This window comes from Trachypithecus francoisi, unplaced genomic scaffold, assembly GCF_009764315.1.
Source record: "Trachypithecus francoisi isolate TF-2019V2 unplaced genomic scaffold, Tfra_2.0 Lachesis_group16, whole genome shotgun sequence".
Classification (NCBI taxonomy): Eukaryota; Metazoa; Chordata; class Mammalia; order Primates; family Cercopithecidae; genus Trachypithecus; species Trachypithecus francoisi.
In genome coordinates this window covers 14,034,208-14,058,642 of record NW_022681461.1, presented here as the reverse complement: position 1 = coordinate 14,058,642, position 24,435 = coordinate 14,034,208, and the positions used below count along the sequence as shown (strand labels likewise).

Sequence of the window (24,435 nt, the reverse complement as noted above, 5' to 3'; positions counted from 1 at the left end):
TCAATTTCTGCAAAGGAGTCAGCTGGGATTTTCATGAGGATTGTGTTGAATCCTGTGTTGCCATCTCAAAAATAGTGTCTTCCAAATCATGAAAACAGGCTGTCTTTCCATTTATTTAGGACTCCTTTAATTTCTTTCAAAAATGTTTTGTCGTTTTCAGACTACCATTTTATACTTCTGTTAAATTTCTAATTATTTTATTCTCTCTGATGCTCTTGTAAATAAATTTTTTTAATTTTTTATTTGCAGATTGTTTAGAATTATGATTGATTTTGTACACTGATCTTATAACCTGTCACTTTCCTGATCTCATTTATTAACCCTGGTAGGTTTATTGTGGATTCCTTAGGTTTTCTATAAACAAGATCATGTCATCCGGAAATAGAGATAGTTTTACATATTCTTTTCCAATCTGGATGCCTTTTATTTCTTTTTCTTATCCAATTGCCCTGGCTAGAACCTCTAGCAGAATGTAGAATAGAAGTGGTGAGAGAAGACATTCTTGCCTTCTTCCTGATCATAGGGAGAAACATTCAGTCTTTTCACCATTAAGTATGATGTTACCTGGGGGTTTCATAGATACTCTTTATCAGGTTGGGAATTTTGTATTCCTGGTTTGTTGAGTATTTTGATCACAAAGGGAAGTTAAATTTTGTCAAGTGCTTCTTTTACATTTATTGAGATAACAGATACCATTTTGCCTTTGTGTAAACTTTGTTCTGGATCTTTCAAGTGGCCCCTTTTTTCATTATGAAGATGTGAAGCAAGTATACAGCCATTATTTCCAGAAGAAGGTATAACGAGCTACTTTAGGGCTCGGTTAAGGCCCGAGATTTGACTTCTAAGCTCTCTCATGCATCTGTTTGAACTCTCAGAATTAAACTGGGATCAAGGACTCTCCTGGAAGGGAAAGGGGGAAGATCCAAACTCTTCTCAATTAGACATATCACAGCTGTGAGGCTCCTGTTACGTGAATATCTGCCCCAACCCAGCCATCTTTGTGGATGATTTGCCTCCCAGGGAAGTGCCTGTGCACGTTAAGGTGCTCGTCACTGAGCTCTGCTTTACCCCTGTGGAAACAGGCAGCTTCATACAGGAGCACTGCCACTTCTGTTTGAGACTTACAGTACATGCTGTCCAGAATCTGGGGGTGAGCTGGACTTGAGTGACTATAGAAACTCATGCAGGAAACTGTGCCTCACTAGGGACTTGCGGTTTCCAGAGTACCATGTGCCTCAGTACAACAGTTCTTGCAGTAGGCAGGACCTAAAACCAGACCAATATTCAGCCTCTGAGTTGCCCCATAGTAACAGCTCAGAAGCACCAAGACAACCAGGACCAGCAGGTGGCACTCTTTGGAAAGTAAAAAACGTGGAATTCAGCTCTTAGGGGCACCTCTGAAGTTCTGCTGTCCTGGAAGCAGGCACAGGGTTTCACTGACACTGGTGTGCTGGGTAGCTTTCATTGGTCCCTCCAGATACAATCTCTACCGTTCTCTTCCCTGCTCTGAGCCCAGGAAATTGGCATGCATGGGCACCAACGCACTTCCTAGCTCTCCACCTTCCGATTGGGTTTGACGGGTGGGGTATGGCCACTAGCAGATCACAGTGCAAGAGGAGGGGAGGAGAGGTTATTTATTCTCCTGATTATTTTTCTGCTGGGTCAACAAGAAATGTCTGTCTCTCTTCCTAAGGCTACAGTCCTGTCAGATACTTCTTCCTATATGGTCTATTCTCTCTTGTCTCTCTCCTTCCATTATTTTCCCTTCTCATATAAAGGCTCCCTCTCATCGGCCCCTTTCTATTTAAGAGTGAAAACACTTCTCGGTTACTCAGATCTGGACTCTGCCCCAGTTGCTTTTTCTGACCCTACCCACATCTCTGCAAATAGTCCCTTTGTTAAATTCTGTTCACCTGCCCCAATTTGAGCATGCTGTTTCCTGCCACCACCCTGAGCAGCACAGCAAGTTTAAGATCCTTGGACATGTCTTGGGAAAGAAATCCAAGGAGAAGAACCAGATTTTCTGCTAATAATTCTGATTTGAACAATGAAAGAAATATGAGATTTTTTTTTCATACTGAGCTAGCGAAGCAGGACATAAGTTAAAGTATTTGCATACACATCTATTCCTCTTATCAAGCTTGAGAATGCCTAGAGGGTAATCTTTTAAATGCGTAGATGTTCAAGAAATGAGTATTGACCATAACTGAGTTGTAAGACATGTCTCTCCAAGCCTCAATTTCTTCATCTGTACAGCCCCCATCCAGATTGAAATCTCATCTACTCAAGCTAAGTAGATGAAAAACAAAGTCTGTGCAGGAGTAATTGAACTATTCATTAGATAAATGCTTTTATGTCACTTTTATTGTTTTCTAGGACACAGAGTAATACCTACGACCTTGGTTAACAAAAGACCAAAGGTGGTGATGCCAAATGGGTTAGAAGTGCTTTTAATCAAATAGTTCAAACGACAGATAATTAACACATTGTTTTAAAGCAAATGGGCACTTTAAAGTGGAGCTCCGTCCTCTTAAGGTCCCAACAAGAGCTGGATTTAATAGCAGAGCCACACAGCCATGACATACGCTGCTATGGTCAACCCTCAACCTTAAGTTTGACACCAAAAGATGGCCGCCATTTATTATTGTGACAAAAGGCCAGATTACAAAACGCTGTGTATGGCCTGATCGCAGTTTTACAAAATATTCATACCCCTCTATCTACGCGGGGGCGCGGGGAAAGGGGTGTCGTTTTAGGAAGTGCTGCTTATTGCTGCCTGGCGTGGGAAAGTATGAGTCTTATTTTCCGTTTATTCTTTCTATAAGAACATTTTTATAAATGAATGAATGAATGCTTTCCATGGGTGGATGAGGATCCGGCCTGCCAGGGTGAGGCTCTTCTGGAACCAAGAGGGGCCAGGACAGTAGGAAGACAGGTGGCGGGGCTTTGGGCGACTACGGGCAGCCCAGGGAGACGCCAGTGCCAGGCCGGGCGCGCGCTTCACTTCCGGGAAGAGGAACGAGGGAGGGGAGGGGAGAGGAAAAGAAGGGGCAGGAGAGAGAGATGGGGAGGTTGGGAAAGGGATGCGGAAAGCATGGAAAAGGGGCGCGGGGAAACCGGGGGAGCGCAGAGGGGCACAACCCTCACTCGCCCTGCCTGGGCGGGAGCGGCTCCGCCCCTCGGGCGCCGGGAAGGCCGGGGCCGGCGGGGCCCGGAAGGCGACGGGAAGGAGCCAGGCTCGGGTCATGGCGGCGCCGGGCGCGTTGCTGGTGATGGGCGTGAGCGGCTCGGGGAAGTAGGTCCGGGAGAGGGCGGGGGGCGCCCGGGAGAGACGTTGCGGGCGCGGCGGAGGCCGGACGTATCGCCGTCCGTGCCGGTGAAATGGGGTCGTGGGGACCCCCCCACCCTTCCCTTCGCAGATGAAGAAACCGAGGCCCGCGGCTGCTGCGCACTCTCCCCGCCCTCCAGCCTGCTAGGAGAGCGCCCATCCTGGGACCGCATCCGAGCCCAGGGTTCCCGCTCTAAGACAGGGAGGCTGCAGCGACCGCATGCTCAGGGAGGAAGCCGCTCCTGAAGAGGCGGCTGCGGGGCCGCGCAGGTGGAGGCCTGGCGAGCGGCGCCGGGCTCGGTTTCGGGGCGCCTCGTCGGGGCTAGGCGGGAGGGCGCACGGCCTCTAGCGAGAGGACGCAAACCAAGGCCCAGGCTCTCACGGACCTTTGGCCGTCTGAACACACAGCGGCCTCCTCCTGTGAGGCCCCGGACTTCTCCGATTCGATTTTGTAAAGTGAATCGTTTTCCCCTTCCTTTCATCAGCTTAACCTGGAAGGAGACAGCGTTAATATGGAGGGTAGCTCCTGAAGGTTTGGAAAGAAAGGAGAGAATTGTGGAAACCACACAGGTAGCCCAGTATGCTAACTTGGAGACTGAGGAGTTAACATTTGGCTCCCTGTTTAAACCAAAGTCTAACCGTGCCCTTTATCAGAAAAGACAGCTGCTGCAACATTCGACCACAGGCAGCAAAGGATAGAACTTGATCACCTAAACATTATAACCTTCAAGGGCCTATAGGACCCTTCTAGAATTTTCTGAATCAGGAACGGCCCATGTTGTGGTCCGTGTAGTCAGGTGTAAAGACTTACTCCAGGTAGATGGGTTTTGCTTTCCAAAATTGCTGTAGGGTTCTTAGCCACAAAGATAAGAAATCTTGAACTGAAATTGAAATAAAACACGGAGCCCCCAAATCCCTAGCTGCCATATGATTTGAATCAGTTGGAGAATGTAAAATCATTGGCATCATGTGATGTAACAGGAGTGAAGAGCCCTAGGTCTTGGTTCTGTTGCTGTCTGGCCGTGTGGGCTTGGGTAATTCATGTGCCCTTCTGAGTCTTGGATCAGTTGAGGGGGGTCTAATCCCTATGATGTATAGCTTGTGATATTCATGTACTCAGTAATTATTGAGCTCAATCCTTACTCTATGTCATTGTCATATAGTGAACAGGACAGATAAAATCCCTGCCCTCAAAGGATTTACATTCTGGTATGGGAGACAGAGTAAATGAATATATGTAGTGTGTGAATTGGTGAGATGCTCTGGAGTAAGCGGAACCAAGAGTGCCAGGCAGAGTGGTCAGGGAAGGCTCCTCTGGGGGAGTGGTGTTTGAGCAAAGACCTGAAAGACGAGGAGTCTGCCATGTGGCTAGCTGAGGAAAGGGCTGGAGAGGCAGAGGGAATGGCTGGTGCAAAGGTTCTGAGGCTTGGCCTCTTTTTTTATTTATTTATTTATTTTTGAGATGGAGCTTCACTCCTGTTGCCCAGGCTGGAGTGCAGTGGTGGAATCTCAGCTCACTGCCACCTCCGCCTCCCGAGTTCAAACAATTCCCCTGCCTCAGCCTCCTAAGTAGCTGTGATTATAGGTGTCCGCCACCACGCCCAGCTAATATTTTGTATTTTTAGTAGAGACGGGGTTTCATCATGTTGGCGAGGCTGGTCTCAAACTCTTGACCTCAGGTGATCCACGCGTCTCGGCCTCCCAAAGTGCAGGGATTACAGGCGTGAGCCACCATGCCGGGCTAAGGCTTGACTTCTTTAAGGAGCAGGAAGGAAGCCATTGTGGCTGAGTGAGGGGGAAGCATGATGGGAGATGAAGTCAGAAACAATGCAGGTGAAGAGATGTGGTCATATGCTGGCAATATTTTGAAGGCGGAGTCAGAAATATGTGTTTGGGCACTGGATGTGGGGTGTAAGAAGACGAGAGAGAAGTCAAGGATGATTCAAGATTTTAGGCCAGCCTGGCACGGTGGCTCAAGCCTGTAATTCCAGCACTTTGGGAGGCTGCGACGGGCGGATCACGAGGTCAGGAGATCGAGACCATCCTGGCTAACACAGTGAAACCCCGTCTCTACTCAAAAAATACAAAAAACTAGCTGGGCGAGGTGGCGGGCGCCTGTAGTCCCAGCTACTCGGGAGGCTGAGGCAGGAGAATGGCATGAACCCGGGAGGTGGAGCTTGCAGTGAGCTGAGATCGGCCACTGCACTCCAGCCTGGGCGACAGACCGAGACTCCGTCTCAAAAAAAAAAAAAGATTTAGGCCTGGGTAATTGGAAGGAGGGAGTTGCCACAAACTGCGATGGGGAATCAGTAGATAGAGCAGATTTGGAAGACAATCTCAGAATCTCAGTGTGGGATATCGTGAGTTTTACCAGCCAGTCAGTCATCAAGTGGATGGTGGTTGGATGTCCAAGTCTGAAGTTCAGAGGAGAGGGACTTTAGATCTGACTGTGGGAATCATTGTTGTGTGGGTGTACTTAAAGACCTAAGGTGTTGAGATCACCAAAGGAGTGTGTATAGATAAAAAAGAACTGAACCCTGGAGCCTTCTGGTGGCTCAGCCTCAGGGAGATGTGTTCAATGTTATTGACTAGCTGAGTAATAAAAAGACTGAGACTTGATTATATTCATCATCAGATGTAGCAACATCAAGTTCTTTAGTGACTTTGTGAACCCCTATTGGAGCCCTACAGGATTTTGAAATTATACTCCATAACATTTAGAAAAATCTTTGTCACAGCCTAATGACTGAAGAGAACAATAGTCTCAAAACAGAAAGACTCCATTTATAACTGTTAAAACACAGTGACCTCAAGTACTCAGTTTGTTACTGTCTTCCCCCACTTGAATGTAGAGGATCATTTTCTTTTTTGTTTACTGATACATGTGTCTAGAACAGTTCCTGGCATTTCATAGATACTCACTAAATACTTGATGACTTAATGAATGAATAAAAGGATGGAAGATGGCAGGCATTTGAGTGGGTGGCAGTGTTGTTAGTTTTCTTTATATTTTCACAGTCTTAGTGAAGCCACCCTTAACATCTCCTTCCAGGTGTCCTTCTCTTTGCTGAGGAAACAAGCTCAGACCTTTTGAATATCTTTCTCATTGATTCTCCATCCCTTCCTTCTCCCCCATCGGCCTGTGTTGTCTTTTTAAGTCCCTTGCTCCTGATTTAGACCAACTCACTGGAGACCTATAGACCCCAAATCTTGATTTGTAATCCTGGGTCTGACCATATTTTGGGGCCCAGCACGGTGCCTTATTTCTGCCAGGGTCTTTGGTGCATATTCAAGAGTCCAGACCGTGGTTTTTTGTTTCCCATCTTCTTCCTGACAGTCTTCACCCACATCTCTTTAGCTCTACTTTCAGATTATGAGTACTGGATGGCATATTCATTCATGGCTAATCTAATTTGGTCTTTTTGTTGTTGTTGTTGTTGTTTTGTTTTGTTTTTTGAGACAGACTCTCACTCTGTCGCCCAGGCTGGAGTACAGTGGTGTGAGCTCAGCTCACTGCAACCTCTGCCTCCTGAGTTCAAGCGATTCTCATGCCTCAGCCTCCGGAGTAACTGGGGTTACAGGTGTGTGCCACCATGCCCAGCTCAGTTTGTATTTTTAGTGGAAACGGGGTTTTGCTATGTTGGCCGGGCTGGTCCCAAATTCCTGGCCTCAAGTGATCCGCCTACCTCAGCCTCCCAAAGTCCGCCTGCCTCAGCCTCCCAAAGTGCTGGGATGATAGGCGTTAGCCACCGCGCCCAACCTAACTTGGTCTTAAGTGTGATTTCTGCTATGCATACTTCCGGCTTCACCAGCTGTGGAGACTGGCTGAGATGGTCTGTTCATCCATAGGCTGCATGTCTCGCTGAGCAGCCTTCAATAGAATGAACATAACGGGAAAGGTTTCATTGCTCTCGCAATCCTTTGGTTACATCAAGATCTCAGTTTGGTACAAGTGTGTCTAACACCTCTCTGATGGCTTTTTGGTGAAAGAAAGAGGACCTTTGTTAGGCAACAGTGTCCAGCTAGAATTTAATCACATTGTTCTGTTTTCATTACATAGAGCTTTTCAGGTGCCTTCTGTTCAAGGCAAGTGATGATAGCTTCTTGTGTAAGGGAATGAAAGAAAGTTTCCTTAACACACTTACTTAATTTTTAAAAGTGAAGCAATTAAATAAAAACATCAAAATGTGATGCAAAATTTAAGAGGGCATGATAAAACAGTATGGGGATAAGTAAAAAATTATGAAGATGGTGCTTAAATAATTGGCATTCGGGCAACACTTTAAACATTGAAAGCAAGAAAGCATTTTATGGGTCATTGTCCGCTGGCCTCCACCCCTACCCTGTGGTACTAGACTGTTTAGGATGGCTAAGGCCATGTCTCAGTGAGCTTACCATTACATCCTGGGTAGGTGTATTACAAATTTCATTTGTAATAAACAAATGAAATGTAGGTGGATGGATACATTGTGTGGCTCAGATCCCTTGTTTTACAGGTGAGAAAACTCAGGGTTAAAGGAACAGGTGACTTCGCTGGGAGCACTCAGTCATTTAGTGGCAGAAGGCAACTGTGGCCCCATCTCCAGTCCCGAGTCCCGAGCCCCTTTCACTAGCACATGCCGCCTGGTAGAGTATGAACAGATATTACCAAATGCTCTGCACAGAGAACGTTTAACTCCCAGTCTTAACAAGTGCCAGTGATCCGTGAGATACTGACCCATGTCCTTTATTTTAGGAGTGTGTCTCTTTTAAACTCCAAAAATGTTTTTATGCTTTTATGAGTGCCCTGAACTTTACATGGGTGCTGCTAGAGATTAAATCCTCCATCAGACCCCTCCACTCAATATTCTCAACAGAATTTTATTACTTTATGAATTCAACATCCCCACACACACACACACAAAATTATACAACAGGGACCAAAAACTGATTATTGAAGAAAAATTTTGGGTTTAATGAGATCTTGTATATTGCCTTTTGAGAAAAAAATAGTGTTAACTAATTATTTCTTGATTGACATTCGCGGGGATCAGCTAAGGCCAGTCTCCAGACTCCAGGGTCACGGGCATCACTGCTTTAGGATTACACCGTGATTGGTGTTTAAATTCCTGCTAGGGCAGCCATCCTTTTCCCAGACATCCTTGCACAGAAGGAAGCTCCACACATTGAGCAGGGCAGTAATGAGAACATCTGTGTCCTCTCCACAGATCCACCGTGGGCGCCCTGCTGGCATCTGAGGTTAGTAACCTGTCCTAACGCCTTCCAAGTGCGTGTCCCATTGTGTTCTGATCTCCTTGCATCTCTTTTTTCTGCTTTGTACGGACACTTCCACATGGCTTTGAACCCCACTGGAGCAATTTCATTTTTCTCCTTGGTGATTACAAATAGCGATGAATAGGCAGGGTGCGGTGGCTTAGGCCTGTAATCCCAGCACTTTGGGAGGCCGAGGTGGGCGGATCACGAGGTCAAGAGATCAAGACCATCCTGGCCAACACAGTGAACCCCATCTCTACTGAAAATACAAAAATTAGCTGGGCATGGTGGCGCTTGCCTGTAGTCCCAGCTACTCGGGAGGCTGAAGCACGAGAATCACTTGAACCCAGGAGGCGGAGGTTGCAGTGAGCCGAGATTGAGCCACTGCACTCCAGGCTGGCGACAGAGTTAGACTCTGTCTCCCACACACAAAAAAGTAATGAATTAAAGGAGACTGTGGCAGCCCCAGTCGTGGGGGTTGTGAAATGGCATGACAAGGTGCTTCCCTCCTGGGGGTTGTCCTTGGGGTTGATGGGAACCAGGCAGGTGGTATTGTTTCTACACCTGCCTATTAGTAACCCCACAATGACTGTCACATTGGCCCATCTGCCTGCCACATACACCCTTTCACTTTGTTCTTAAAGCTGGGATGGAAATTCTATGATGCTGATGACTATCACCGGGAGGAAAATCGAAAGAAGATGGGAAAAGGGATACCGCTCAATGACCAGGTAACAGTTGCTGTCTGTGTCCATCACACTTGTTCCACCTGGGTGACAGGATGAGATCTCTACAGCACTTGGTGCAGTAGAGTTCTTGAGTCCTAAGGTCACTGTACAGGGGCTTCAAAGAGCCAGGTGCCCAGTAGACCCTCTACATATGTTAGCTCCAGTCCTGAACAACTGTCTGAACTCGGCCCCAGGAACACTGCCACCCTCTGCCCCAGCCTGAACAGGTTCTGCCAAAACACCTTGTTGTGGGATTTTAACCTGCAGAATGTAATTCCTGAGAGGGCAGAGGCTCCCTGTGCCTCATACATGGGGAAGTCCTCATCTCTTCCCAGGTGCTGTCAGCCTGCCACCATCACTGTACTCTGGCATTCACCCCAAAGCCAGAGTGATTGTTGAAAACTCAAATCTGGTCATGCCTATGACCCGGTAGAGGCTTCCCACTAACCTCAGGATCAAGACCAAACACCTACACTGCTAAGCATGCGTGGCGTCGCCTCCACATGGCTCCAGCCTCTTTAGAAACCATGCAGCCCCCGCTATTTCCACGGGAGCACCCTGGCCTCTTCCAGTCCCTCCCACTGAAACACTTCTCCCATGGGGCCTTTGGATCCCTGTTCCCTTCTTCCCTGAGCTAGCCTTTCTCATCCTTTGATCTCAGCACCCATGCCACTCCCACAGGGAAGTGAAACCTCCATGATGGACTCTCATGGTGCCATTTCACTGTTGCGCTTGTCCCTGTGGCAGCTCAACAACTGACGGTCTGAGAATTTGATTAATGTTTGTCTCTGCAACTAGACTTTACCCCTAAAAGGGCAGGGACTGTGGCTGTTCCTGTTAACCATTGTACCCCCCGGGCCTGACGCATAGTAAACATCAGAAAACAGTTGTGGCATGTTTTCGAGTGCATGAATGGGTGAATAGCACTCTCCTGGGTGCAGGCTGTAAGGCCATTCCCTAGAGTGTCTCACACCAGAGTTACAAACTGTCCTCGCTGGCATAACTGACCGTAACTCAGGAGAGATGAGGGCAGGTCAAAGGCTGGGGCCACGCACTAAGGGTGTCCAAAGAGCAAGAACGAATGGAACTGGCCACAGACCAACACTGTTGTTTTCACTTTCAGTGGGGCTGGGCTCACCCCCAGGTGTCCTTTCCCTGGCTCACTATCTTTTCTTTTTTGTGCCTTGAGCCATTAAACCATTATTAGGTCTATTCTAGAGCACCCCAAGAGTGCAATTCTGTTTGTTACTGGGGGGTGCAGCTTGAGTTTGTAGAGGTTCAGGCCTTGAATCATCACAGGTTTGCAACATTTGATTTTAGAAGATAGGGCAACAGAACTATAAAAGAGAGTAATAATAGTATAACAGAGCAGTAATAAAAGAGAGTAGTAATCATGTTGATACTAAACGAGAGATAATAAACATAGGCAACCTAGGTCCACCACCAGGCTTGTATGACCTTGACAAAGGGCTTAGTCTCTCTGTGCCCCGTTTTTCTCCTGTGAGGTAGGAATGTTAACAGGATCTATTTGATTGACTTCTTGGGAGTATTAAATGAGATAATACAAAAAAATATGCACAGAAAAGTGCCTATAGCATTCAACAAATATCACGTTTTAAAATTATTATTACTAACCATACACACACAACATAAATCATATATACACGCCAATAACATAAACCATTTCTAAGGGAGTGTATAAAATGTGACTGTGCCAGTGTTATTTTAGGTTTCTGTTTGGTGACTGCAAATAAAAGGTAAGTTAAATAACAAAGCAACCAAAATTGATAGATTTTAAAATGGAATTTCTATAGTCTTCCTTTTCTTCACAAGTGATGCTTGTTAAGTGGACTGTATGGATTTGGGGGTAGAATTCAGAAGAGAAATTTATGTACAGGAGAAAAGATTACTGGAAGAAACACAAGTTACTTACTAAATTTTTTCAGAAAAAAAAACTACAAGCTAGCCAGACCTTAGAGATAAGCAAAATAGAGAGAGGAGGAGGTAGAACGCCAGATGGTTTACATTCTTAAGAGGTAGAATGACAGATGATTTTCATTCTTGATAAGAATCCAATGAGTCTAAGACTGAAGATATGGGTCACAGCTGTGCTGGCACCAACACAGCTCCTGGTTGCCGTGGTAACCGGTCCCCACCCTCCCCACACGGCCCCCATGCTACAGAGCTGAGGAAAGCCCCCTGTGGATGGATCAAAGCGTGTCCATGTCCAAGGCAGAGGCCCTGGTTCTCCCTTAAGAAAGAATCTAGGGAGGATGTAGAGAGAGTTTTGTGTTCAGAAGGCTCAGAGCTGCAGTCTGAGTGGAACATGTTAAGGGCTCCCTCAGGCTATTTAAATGTAAATTAATTAGGCCAGGCTCAGTGGCTCAAGCCTATAATCCCAGCACTCTGGGAGGCGGAGGCTGAAGGCCAGGAGCTTGAGACCAGCCTGGGCAACATAGCAAGTCCCTGTCTCTAAAAAAAAAAAAAAAAAAAAAAATAGCCAGTGGTGCATGCCTGTAGTCCCAGCTACTGGGGAGACTGAGGTGGCAGGATGGCCTCAGCTCAGGAGTGCAAGGGTACAGTGAGCTGTAATTGCACCACTGCACTCCAGCCTGGAGGAAGAGAGTGAGACTCTGTCTGAAAAAAATATATGCAAATTAATTAAAATAGATAAAATGTAAAATCTAGTCCCTGGGTTATACCAGCCACATTTCAAAAGCTCAGTAGCCATGAGTGGCTAGTGGCTACCTTATTGGACAGCACAGCTATAGAACATCATTGCAGAAAGCTGTGTTGGATAGTGCCAGTCTAGAAACAGTCTACCCAAGCTGTGATAAATTATTAGCATTATCATGATATTAATAATAAAGAATTTCAAAACTACTAGTCAGTGAGTCTCCCCTAGGCGCCTGGCCCTCAGTGTCCTATCTGAGCCTACAGTGACAACTGAGTAGACTTCAACTTCAAAGTCTATTTTGAAAAGAGGGTTTTTTTGGAAAAGAAAAAAAAGTCCTGAAAAAAAATCTCCTGATTATAATTGTAATATTTGCCCTGTATAGAAAATTTGGAAAGTACTAAAAAAATTTTTCATAAACTGTATCACCCTTGGTCTCATCTTCCAAAAATATCTATGAATTGAATTTTGGAATTATTCTTCTTTCTTTTTGGAGGGCGGCCAGTATATAACATTCTATATACTTTTACGTAAGGTAAAACACACCCATCTCCCCACCATTCCCACTCCCCACCTTCCTTCTGTCTCTCTCCATCCATATTCTACCATTATCTGTTCTCTACCCATCATTCCCTTCCAAAAGACACTTAATTTCTTGAGATGTTTCCATAGGCCAAGAAAGCTTTCTCTAGCCTCATGACATTCTGATTTAACCCTTCTTGGAGTATTCATTGTGCTCACCTCTGAGCACTGGGCTGGGAGTCGGGAGTGCACTGCCTTCCCCATCCTTGCATGTAGGGACTATCTAGAGCAGGGGTGTCCAGTTGTTTGGCTTCCCTGGGCCACATTGGAAGAAGAATTGTCTTGGGCCACACGTAAAATACACTAACACTAACGGTAGCTGATGAGAAAAAAAAAAAAAATCACAAAAAAAATCTCATAATGTTTTAAGAAAGTTTACGAATGTATGTTGGGCCACATTCAAAGCCGCAGTAGGGCTTGCGGGCTGTGGGTTGTACAAGCTTGATCTGGAGTGTGAAAACCTTGAACATCAGAGCCATAGGCAGAGATGCTCATTTGGATTGTCTCCTCTCTTTCCCCTAAGACTTGTGTGTGTGTGTTTGATTTTCATAATTTATTATATTGTCCACAGTAACTGTTTGGAAGGTGCAGAGCTTAGTGAATTTGCTCTAATATCTCCTTCTTGTTCCAATTTCTTCACTGTAGAAAGATGTCAATTGCCCCCTTTCTTCATTATGAACATAAAATTTGGAGCTCATGTGTCTAGGTCCTTCCTAGCACCCTTACAATAAGGTCCACACTCCTTAGCAGGCCAGTCAAGGTCTTGAAATTCTCTTTATCCTTCAAGATTTACTCTTTCCAAGGCCTACTGTTTCCAAGGCCTGATCAAGATTGGCCTGTCCTCTAAGTGCAGTGGCTCATGCCTGTAATCCCAGCACTTTGGGAGGCCGAGGCGGGCAGATAACGAGGTCAGGAGTTCAAGACCATCCTGGCTAACACGGTGAAACCCTGTCTCTACTAAAAGTACAAAATCAAAATTAGCCGGTCATGGCGGCAGGCACCTGTAGTCCCAGCTACTCGGGAGGCTGAGGCGGGAGAATAGCGTGAACCCAGGAGGTGGAGCTTGCAGTGAGCCGAGATCACACCACTGCACTCCAGCCTGGGCGACAGAGCGAAACTCTGTTTCAAAAAAAAAAAAAAAAAATAGCCTGTCCTCCTGCTGTGTTATCATAGCCCTTCTTAGTATATCTCCTACAGCCCTCATCACTGCCCTTCAAGTAACTTAATAGATTATTTACTCATTTGCGTCTTCCCTTTGACGATAGGAACCACACCATTCATATTTATCCCCAGTGCTCACTCAGTATGGTGCTTTGCATGTATTAACATTTAGTGTTTGTGGAATTAAGGCCCAGTGCCTATGAAATTCGTGAATTTAAACTCTTTCAAAAGTTCAGAGTTGGAAATAAGTACTGTTTATTTCAACTGTTAAATCAACCAAAAAATTATTCCTTTTCTTATTTAAATCCCAAAGCAGCTCAATGAATTATATACGATCCCAACTTTACAAATGAACAAAGAGAGGCATAGAGAAATTAAGTAACTCAAGCAAAGCCACACAGCAAGGGGAGTCTTTCTGACTTCAAAGATCATACTTTTCCTACTGTGTTAAAGGCCCTGATCATCCAACCATTAAACAAATGATTCACAAGCAGTGAATCAAGGTTGGTTAAATGGAAAGAAAAGGGTTAGAGAGAGGGTGAGAGTGACAGCAGGAGTAAGAGGGGCAGGCAGTTCCCCGCAAGCGCATCCATGATAGGGGTTAGGCCTTAAGGATGTTTGAGGCACTGACTTAAAGGGTCATGACGGCACTGGCATGGTGCCCTGGCTTGAAGCAGGTCAGGCACTAGAACTTGAATTTCCACACTGGTGCTGTTTTGGGAAAACATTTCTCCTTGTGGCTTCATGGGAGCCTCCAAGGAAAGTTCATAATTATTGAATTATGATTCACTATTTGGAAATTTCAGGAATCACGTTCAAAGTGCTGCTGTTTTATTTCCAACCCTCTCTATTGTTTTTATGACTGATGCACACAGTGCATGGTCATTAGTCTGGTCTGCCATAAATTCCGATAGGGCAGATGTCTAAAAGCACCTATTTTTGTTTAAATAGTTTTATATTTATTATGGCTTTCATAGTTGAGATTCTGAAAAATTTTATTATGACTAGATGAAGCAATGTGCTTTATTATTGACTAAATCATCCATTAAGGCACTATTAAAACAATGAAAAAACATGTATTCAAAGTAAAGCTCTATTTATTTGTATGCAAGATAGAAAACTTATTACCCAAATATGTTTTCTGTTATATGTTTTAATTTGTTTCATTCTTATGAAATATTTCAGGCACATAGAAAGTATAATGAATACGATAGTCAACACTCAGCTTAATGAAAAGTGTATTTGTTTCCTAAGCCATAAAATAATACAGATTGATCTCCATTTCCACAGCACCAGCAAATAGAAATATTTGTGCAGATGGAATGGCAGAATATATAATCTGAGCAAAAGAGCAAAATGCAAGTTTGTGCCTGTGCTAATGAGAAAGAAATTCTGGTATTTAAACAAATTGTCCTCTCTCTTTGGTTCACCCCAAACTCATTATGAACATTTACTCATGCCAAAAAAAAATTATTTTTGTTCTGTGTATTTCATCTCTGAGTTGGTCCTCATTCATAGTTCGAATTGCCCCTTAACTCTAAGTAGATGTGTGATCATGTAAATTAGCATTCAGCCCTAAGAACTTTCCAATCACTTCCTCTTCTGAAGCATTCTTCTTGCTGAATGGAGATCCGCAGCCCACAGCACTAGTCTTAATTTGTCTTAAAGTCCCACCCAGAGACTTCTACAGTGACAAGGGGAACACCTTGGAAAAGGCTGGTTGACTACCCAGCTGGGACTTCAGGGCTGGCTCTCTGTCTTGCAGGCCCAGCCTCCTTGATATTGTCAACACATTGAATATGGATTCATCTCTCATGTGAGACCCCTACTAATCAGGTTTACAAGTTCCTGCATAAACCAAAATGCCAGTTGATATCGTGTACCAAAAGAAATACTACTGTTACGTGGCCTGTAACTATCACATTAGTACCCACATTTTCAGAAGTCAACATACAATCAGAGGTTTCCTAGTGAACATGGGAGAGTTAAGACCAAAGAATCTGGTGATGCGAGACCACGCATTAGTAGGAAAGGCTTGCTAATGAGAATATGATGTTCACAGGCCAGTGGCCAAGGCTCCATGTCCGCTGGACAGTGCTTCACATTTCAATCTACAGTGCCCTGCTCTGGCCTTCCTGCCTGCCCAGCCTGTCTGGGACAGACACGCTTCCTCTAGGTATGTGAAAATATTAAGTTGAATCACAGTGATGCCTTGCTAGCCTGGGAGTCACTCTAACTCCTTCACATGACTTTACACATCTCTGCCCCTTCCTTTTAACTGTTGATCTTTAAATTTAACGCTTAGAGAACAATCGTATTTCCTTCTTTTCCAAGTCCTTAGGAAAGCACCTCACTGTGGCCCTCATTTTCTCTAAGAAGATCAATCCTTTGACTCATAGCTCTATAGAACTTGACATAATTTCTATGATTTGAAGGCAGATGCCTCCGTTTTCATGGAAAACATACTCCGGGGTTAGAAATCAGTCCCCTAAATGCTTATTCTACCTTTTTGTCAAGTATGTGGCCACTGTTTCCCTTCCTGTGGGCCAATATGTGCCACGTTTTTATAAGGTTGAATCCCAGAGTGGGAAGTAGAACCTCCTGCTAATGGGGAAGGCTTCAAGACCCAGTGCCTTCCTTCATTACAACTGTCTGTCAGAGGAGCTGTTTTAGAAAATATATACAAGAAGGTTATTTAAAAACAAAAAAAAAAGCTGATGTATAGCAGTATTGTCTTTTTCATCTTCATTAGCCCATAAATGTGGTAGAAAAGCTTGGCTAATTACAAGGGGAATAAGAGAAAGAAAGGAATTTAGAAAGATGAGTTCAAATGGTACCTTAGGAATTAGTCAAACTTAGAGTGATCATGTCTAGGGTATTGGACTTTTAAAGCACCCAGAACAGTGGCTGGGTCTCCCTACACACACAATAAGCCCTTATAAATGGATAAAGGAAAGTGGAAATCCAAATTTGTGCTTGAAGGGGCAGCTTCTCCCTAGGGGCAATTTTCCATCAAAAAATACTGCAGAGCTCAGTCAGTCCAGATAATTATCCCTGTAGCCTATAATCCTTGACAGCCTTCTCCCCCATTCCCCACCATAAGCTCAGAAAACACTGAATTGCAATGGTGGTTTCAAGTTGCATAAATGTAGACTGTCCAACTTTTTTTCTCTTCACAGAGTGTCCAGAACATCTAGTTTTTTAGTAGGATGTCCTAGAAAACCTTGCCAATAATAAGCATTAAATATCTATACTCTTCTCCAAGAGCACATAAAGTCTCCTCATATATTCTAACGTTAATAACTTTAGTTTTTGCTTTATTAACCACAAAACAAAGACATTTTCTGACACACACAAAGACAGAAGGGCAGACTGTCAACTTCTCAGTCTAATGGAGGAATTTCAAAAACCTTTCTTGAAAATTTATACATCAAGCAGACAAAAGAAATTATGAGTAAGGATGTAGAAGATTTGAATAAACGTATCAAATCTGACATAGGCATTAATGAAAAGTAAATAACACATATTATTTTCAAGTATATGTGGGACGTTTATAAAAATCGACCATGTGGTCTGCAAATATGGAGCTGGTAAGCCTCATCATCTTGTTACTGCGTTTACAAAAAACCACACTTGTTCCACTAAATACACCCCCCAGACAAGTGCTAACATAAACAGATGTTTCATTTGTTAAGTACATTTCAGCTCTTAAGTACATACATGACAGTAACTGTTGTGATTTGAGTATTGATTTATGTTAATTATGTAGTTATTGACATTTAGATTATACTTTGTGTAAATTGTGTGACTGTCATCATTTGATCTGTACATTTTGTGATTTTTGTAGCTATTACATTTGAACTCCTAAGTGATCTCTGGTTAAATAGTGTGTGCATGGAAGTAAAGTCTTAGAGTTCTATGTTTAGTAAACTTACAGGACCCTCAATCCTACATTAGCACACAATGCTTTAAAAATAATCTTTTATTTGATATGAAGAAAAAGAAATATTATTTCTAATTCTCCTCTTCCTTCTATGAAGGGTTGATCCAGATAACTAGAGGGTTTTTGACTTGCTGAGCACAAAGTGATAGCCTTGGTAGAAGGACCTTGCACTTACTGAAGATTAAATTACTCTGAATAAGAAATGTCCTGAGCCCAGGGGAGATACACAGGAGCTAAAGGTGGTTACCGAGCTGGAGAGCTTAAAAGGCTCCTCATGGAAAAGATCAAAGGAAAATAAAAATTGCCAAAGTCCAAAGCAAAACGAGAACATCTCATGTGCCAAAATTAAAGTGTGGCAAGGCTGAACTAAACCAGAATAACCCACTCCCCCACATTTTTGGACTATGTAAAAGCCAGGAGGGCAGGAGACTGAGGTTTTGATGACCCTGTAGAGATGGGAGATAAGATTGTAAGCCTGTATGAAGCATGGAACTGGACCTGAGTATCTTACATAAAGTCTTGTTGTTGTTGTTAACATTGATGTCAAGTAGTAGAATATAAAGTCCTTATATAAGGGCTGTCTTTGAATGAGGATTAAAAATATTGCCACCCACTGAACTCAAAAGGAGCAAAAAATCTAGCTGCCTCCCTGGGCCACAGGTGGGAAAAAACTGATCCTCGAGAAACCTGAGCCCCTGCTACACCCCAATTCACATTGTATGACAAAGAGGCACCGAGCTTATAAACTGACATAAAACTGTTCTAGAATTGATGAAACTGCCTGTGAAAGTGTTTCCAAAACTTAGGACTCCCACAAAGGAAAAAAAAAATCTTTTGCTGAAGATGAAACTACAATCAAAAACTATAAACTGCTGGGAAAATGGACCACTATGAGAGCGAATCAGCAAAAACAGTAATTGTAAGATGTTGCACTCCAAGAACTAGACATAATAGAATCAAATGGAAGACAAGAACAGGAAAATTTGAAAAAGAATGAAATAAAAATATTAGAAATAAAAAATAATCAACAGATGGATTAAACAATAAACTAGATACAGCTGAAGAGAGAACTAGTGAATTAGAAGAAAAGCAGATTGGAGCATATTACCCAGGATGAAGAAGAGAGCTAAACAAAATACTCAAGAAAAATGAATAGATGTGTATGATAAAATGTCAAACTTCCCGCATAGCTAAAAGGAACCCAAGTAAATAGAATAGGAGAAAGGCAATATTCAAATAGGTAATAACACTTTTCCAGGGTATGAGTACTCACACTGAATATGCAAAATAAGTCCTGAGCAGGACAAGAGTAATACTGAGTAATACTCAAAGACAAAGAGGCTTTTTCCTACCGAAAGCTACCAGAGATAAGATATATTTTCTAAAGGATTGCCTAATACACTAAAAGAGACTTCTCAACAAAGGCCCAAATAAAATGAAATAATTATTCAAACTATTGAAAACGGTCAACCAAGAATTCTTCACCAACTAACAAAATCTGATTCACAAGTAAGCACAAAGACATTTTCTAACATACACAAAGAGAGAAGGGTGGACTGTCAACTTCTCAGTCTAATGGAAGAATTTTAAATACCTTGAAAAATTGATACATGAAGTAGACAAAAGAAATTATTAGTAATAATATAGAAGATTTGAATAAATGCATCAAGCCTGACATAGGCATTAATGAAAAATAATATTCTTTTCAAGTTCATGTGGGACATTTACAAAAATTGACATGTACTAGACCACAAAGAATATTGCCACAAATTTCAAAGAATCAGTATCATACCACTCACATTTTTTACTATAATGAACTGTAAAATCAATAATAAAAATGCACACACATCACCAAAATGGTTGGGAACTCTAAAAATAAGCAAAATTTTTTTAAAATTAACATTCATATAAATAATTTATAAGTTAAAAATCATAATGGAAATTATAGAATATTAAGTAATATACAACAAAAGTACTATCAATTAAAATTTGTGGGATGCAGTTACAACATTACTTAGAGGGAAACTAGCCTCTAAGTGCATTTTTGGGAAATGACAAGAATGAAAAGTAATGAGCTAGTTGTTCAGTTCAAGTAGAAAAAAATAAATGCAGGAAATAATAGAAATGAATGCTAGTGAAAACAAACTGGGCACATGTTTTCAGGATCTCCTGAGGGCTATGTCATGGAAAAAAAATAAACTATGAGCAAAAGCTAGTTGTTTGACAAAATAAAAATAGATCTCTAGTGAGACTGATCAAGAAGAAAGCAGCACAATTGAGATGAATAACAAAAAGAGGGATGTGGAAAACCTGATGCCAGTAAATTTGAAGACTTAGACAAAATTGGATAATTTCAATGAAAAATATCAATACTGTGGGGAAAATGGGGTTGGATGGCAGTGATCTAGTGGCAGACACTGCTTAGGGACACCTGCTTTTTCCCCAGTGAAAATGTGACCATTCTGGTGCTGCATTTGGCTTAAGAAGCAGAAGGTCCAGAGAGCTGTATAATTTACAGTAAGGGCATGGATTGTTTATGTTACTCCTTTGAAGTAATGATAAAGGTGATAAAAAGTGACTACGTTGTACAGCGAGTGTAACCTACAGATATGAACTGTGTTCAAGGTTCTGGAGGCCTGGAAGCTGGGCTGAAATGAGCTGAATCTGCTCCTGCTATGTGGCCGCCTGGCTTCCACCAAGTTTCTTATTCTTTAGCCAAGTAAGAGGATGTAGTAAGAGATGGGAAGGGCAGGCAGGGAGGGTGGCTCAGCTAAGTGTGGTCTCTTCCTGCCATCATAAATGTTGCAGCTACCAAAAGTGAATCAAGAATAGAAAACCTGAATACAATACAGTGCTCATTAAAGAAACTGAATCTATAATCAAAGATCTCCCCTCAAAAAAGACCCCAGGCCTAGGGGGTTTTTCAGATGAGTTTTATCAAACATTATATATTATATACAAGCTGTTTGAAAGAACAGGACAAAAGGGAAAACTATCCTACTCATAAAGCTAGTAAAGCCTTGACACTGACATTTAATATGGTCCATATTTTAAAAATATAGGCCCATCTCAAGTATATAAAATCAAAAATTCTAAATAAAATGGTAATAATCAAATGCCTAAAAGCAAGGACTTTAAAAAACACATCATGTTTCTGGAATCAGCTTCAAAATCATCTAGGATGGGATTATTTGGGATGTGGGATGTGGTTGGGGCCATACGTACAACAAGACTAATCGTGGGTTGAAAATAGCTGAAGCCAGCGGGCATGGTGGCTCACGCCTGTAATCCCAAAACTTTGGGAGGCCGAGGCGAGTGGATTACCTGAGGTCAGGAGTTCGAGACCAGCCTGACCAACATGGAGAAACCCCATCTCTACTAAAACTACAAAATTAATTAGCCAGGCATGGTGGCACCTGCCTGTAATCCCAGCTACTCAGGAGGCTGAGGCAGGAGAATTGCTTGAACTCAGGAGGCAGATGTTGCAGTGAGCCGAGATCACGCCACTGCACTCCAGCCTGGGCAACAAGAGCGAAACTCTGTCTCAAAAGAAAATTGCTGGCCGGGCACAGTGGCTCAAGCCTGTAATCCCAGGACTTTGGGAGGCCGAGGCGGGCGGATCACGAGGTCAGGAGATCGAGACCATCCTGGCTAACCCGGTGAAACTCCGTCTCTACTAAAAAAATACAAAAAACTAGCCGGGCGAGGTGGCGGGCGCCTGTAGTCCCAGCTACTCGGGAGGCTGAGGCAGGAGAATGCCATAAACCTGGGAGGCGGAGCTTGCAGTGAGCTGAGATCCGGCCACTGCACTCCAGCCTGGGCGGCAGAGCGAGACTAGTCTCAAAAAAAAAAAAGAAAGAAAGAAAATTGCTGAAGCTGGGTATTGGTATATGGAGGTTTGCTTTGTACTGTTTTGTCTGCTTTTCAGTGTGTTTAAAATTTTCAATAATAGAAAGGTTTTTCTGTTTTGTTTTCCAATGCATTATGGCCAATAATCAGGATTTGCACCAGGAAGGAGGAGAGAATTTACTTGTCTCAGGAAGATTTCTTTGTGAAACACTGTAGCATGGGCTACGTAAATTTCCTCTGTCTTCTCTTTGGCAAAAATATAAATTTCTTAGAATAATTTTATCTGAAGGGAATTTTGTCCTTTGGAGGGTTTGAAGAATAGGACCAGGGGACAGCTGACATTAGGGTTTATGTGTCTATCTCTCTGCATTTGAGATCAGAGATACCTGAAGAATACATGCAGTACAATAAAAGATTTGTAAACTTATCAGAACCAGGGAGGACATATGTAAAATGGGGACATTAAGATGGGGAGATACATACTGGTACTTTAGGGCAATTTTTATTATTATGAAAAGAGCCACTGACACCAGTCAAAAGAAAATGTTTCTGCCCAGGGGCTGGCCCCTCAGCCTTGTGCATGGCCCGCTTCTCACACCACTGAGCTTTCGCTGGACCGTAACATTTGTGAACATGATATAACTATGTTTCTCTACAAACAAACAATACCTGGAGAAGTCACTTTGTGTCTGGGTTTTTGGTGTTGTTTTTTTCAGGACCGGATTCCATGGCTCTGTAACTTGCATGACATTTTACTAAGGTAAGAGACCACTGGGCCTTGGCATAAGCCACAGCCAGCAAGTAAAGAAAACCCTCAGAAAAGACAGGAAAAGAAAAATGCACTCCTGAAATCACAATTGACTGATGGTAAAGGATTCTAAAAACTGACTACACTTCTATCAAGTAACCACAACGATTTCAGCCAGCCACAGGCAGCATGGAGTTTCGTCGGGCTCTGGAGACAAACTTTCTAGACAGCTCCACAGTTACTAGCTAGCAGTCTTGATCAGCCACTTGGTTTCCATAAGTCTGTTTCTTCATTAGTAAAATGGGAATTAATATAGTTCCTACCCACAGATTATTGTAAGAAGTAAGTGAGTTGGTGAGTGGGCAATAGAACAGTACCTAATACATAGTAAGTGCTCAAAAAATGTCCACTGGTGCCACTTCTGTTATTGCCTATCTGAGTTATCAATTTTTCCTCCCTTTACTTCAAGCTTTGACTACCAGCAAGGCCTGAGGTCATTTGTGAGTGAACAGGTAATTAGCTGCCAGGATTAGAGTCCATATTGCCCAGCTCTGCAGCATGCCCCTGAGCAAACAGGGTGCCCCCCACACCACCCATCTGTGGGTCTGACCCCAATGGTGTCCTGGTCAGGACCTGGAGAAGGATAAGGAAAAGGCCGGCAGTGGGTTACGGATCTTCCTTTCTAAGGTGAAGTCATATTTTATCCATCTAAAACCGTCTGGGCCATATGAAGTTAGAATATACTTAAATGAACAAAAATTCAGTTTGCTTTTTTCACACCCATTGACATGGCTGGCAGCCCTGTCTCTGCATGGGCTGAGTTTTGATTTAGGGGTTTACGGCTCAGGGTTTCAAGGTTTGAACATTTTTGCCTACCTGGGTCTCTAACATAATGCACTCATGAGTCTATTTTTACAGTACTGTCATTTTATAGTCATAAAAAGGAGTATGGCTTCATTTTTATGTTTGCTAGCCATGTATTGGCTGCAAAAACAAAACAAACAAAACAAAATGAAAAAAAAAACACGCAAGGGAGGCCCCTTCCTTCAGAACTTTCATTCTGAAGAGAACTTTATACTGAATCCCTAAGCCAGCCCCAAGTCAGAATGTATGCACCAACTCTTAACTCCAGAGTCCTGTCCTGACCCCAGGATGACTGCCTCCCACACTCAGCAGCTGAACAATGTTTGCCTTATGACAGCTCTACGGGCAAGTACCCTAGATAGCCCCATTTAACAGATGACGAACTGACAATCAGCGAGGTAAATCCCTTCGCCCAGGATTGTTCACTACTAGCAGAAGATCTTTAACTCAGTTAGTACTGCCTGATGCTTAACCACCACTTTCTAATGCCTTCCACTGGCAGGAAGTAGGACTGGAGTCCTGCACCTAGAATTGACAGAGGTTATTTTTAAATGTCTTCATTCTTTAACCTCCCTCTGTTTTTTTTCGTTTTTTAAACAGAGATGTAGCCTCGGGACAGCATGTGGTTCTAGCCTGTTCAGCCCTGAAGAAAATGTACAGAGACATATTAACACAAGGAAAAGATGGCGCAGCTCTGAAGTGCGAGGAGTCGGGAAAGGAAGCAAAGCGGGCTGAGATGCAGCTCCTGGTGGTCCATCTGAGTGGGTCGTTTGAGGTCATCTCTGGACGCTTACTCAAAAGAAAGGGACATTTTATGCCCCCTGAATTACTGCAGTCCCAGTTCGAGACTCTAGAGCCCCCAGCAGCTCCAGAAAACTTTATTCAAATAAGTGTGGACAAAAGTGTTTCAGAGATAATTGCTACAATTATGGAAACTCTAAAAATGAAGTGAGAATCATTTTGTATCAGTGGTCCACACAAAATTAAGCATAAATATTTGTGCCATCCCAAACCTCGTTCCAGCCACCTTGCCCATACTAGATTCTAAATTTTTCTAAAGGCAAACAAACCCCAATGTATCAAGACAGACTTGTTTAGGTGTAATTTTAGGAATTATGCTGGTTCATCGGGAAGCAGAAGGGGAGTTTTAAAAGTCCAGCTTAAATTGAAGTTTAAATTCATCACATGATCAGAGGAAATTCTGTAATCGATGCTGGAAATCGTTACATTGTTTAGAACATTCTTGCTCATGCCCATATGTGCACAAATAAATGAAACTTGGCTGTCTTTGACATTCCCTGGAAA

The 24,435-nt window shown here is 43.1% G+C and overlaps 1 protein-coding gene across 5 annotated transcripts; it reads left to right on the top strand.

Annotated features, from left to right (window-relative positions):
* The first annotated feature begins 3,051 nt into the window (after positions 1 to 3,051).
* IDNK (IDNK gluconokinase) lies at positions 3,052 to 24,435 on the top strand. 5 transcript variants are annotated; one of them, XM_033236972.1, is made up of 5 exons: positions 3,052 to 3,295; positions 6,812 to 6,909; positions 8,536 to 8,566; positions 9,226 to 9,312; positions 23,731 to 24,435. In XM_033236972.1, the coding sequence occupies exons 1-5, from the start codon at positions 3,084 to 3,086 to the stop codon at positions 24,080 to 24,082; spliced, it is 780 nt and encodes a 259-aa protein (XP_033092863.1). In that variant the 5' UTR covers positions 3,052 to 3,083; the 3' UTR covers positions 24,083 to 24,435. The 5 variants fall into 5 exon arrangements, with proteins under 5 accessions (XP_033092863.1, XP_033092865.1, XP_033092864.1 ...); XM_033236973.1 differs by lacking the exon at positions 6,812 to 6,909 and adding an exon at positions 22,235 to 22,278 and having other exon boundaries at positions 3,061 to 3,295; positions 23,731 to 24,422; XM_033236975.1 differs by lacking the exons at positions 3,052 to 3,295; positions 6,812 to 6,909 and adding exons at positions 3,908 to 4,144; positions 22,235 to 22,278 and having other exon boundaries at positions 23,731 to 24,422.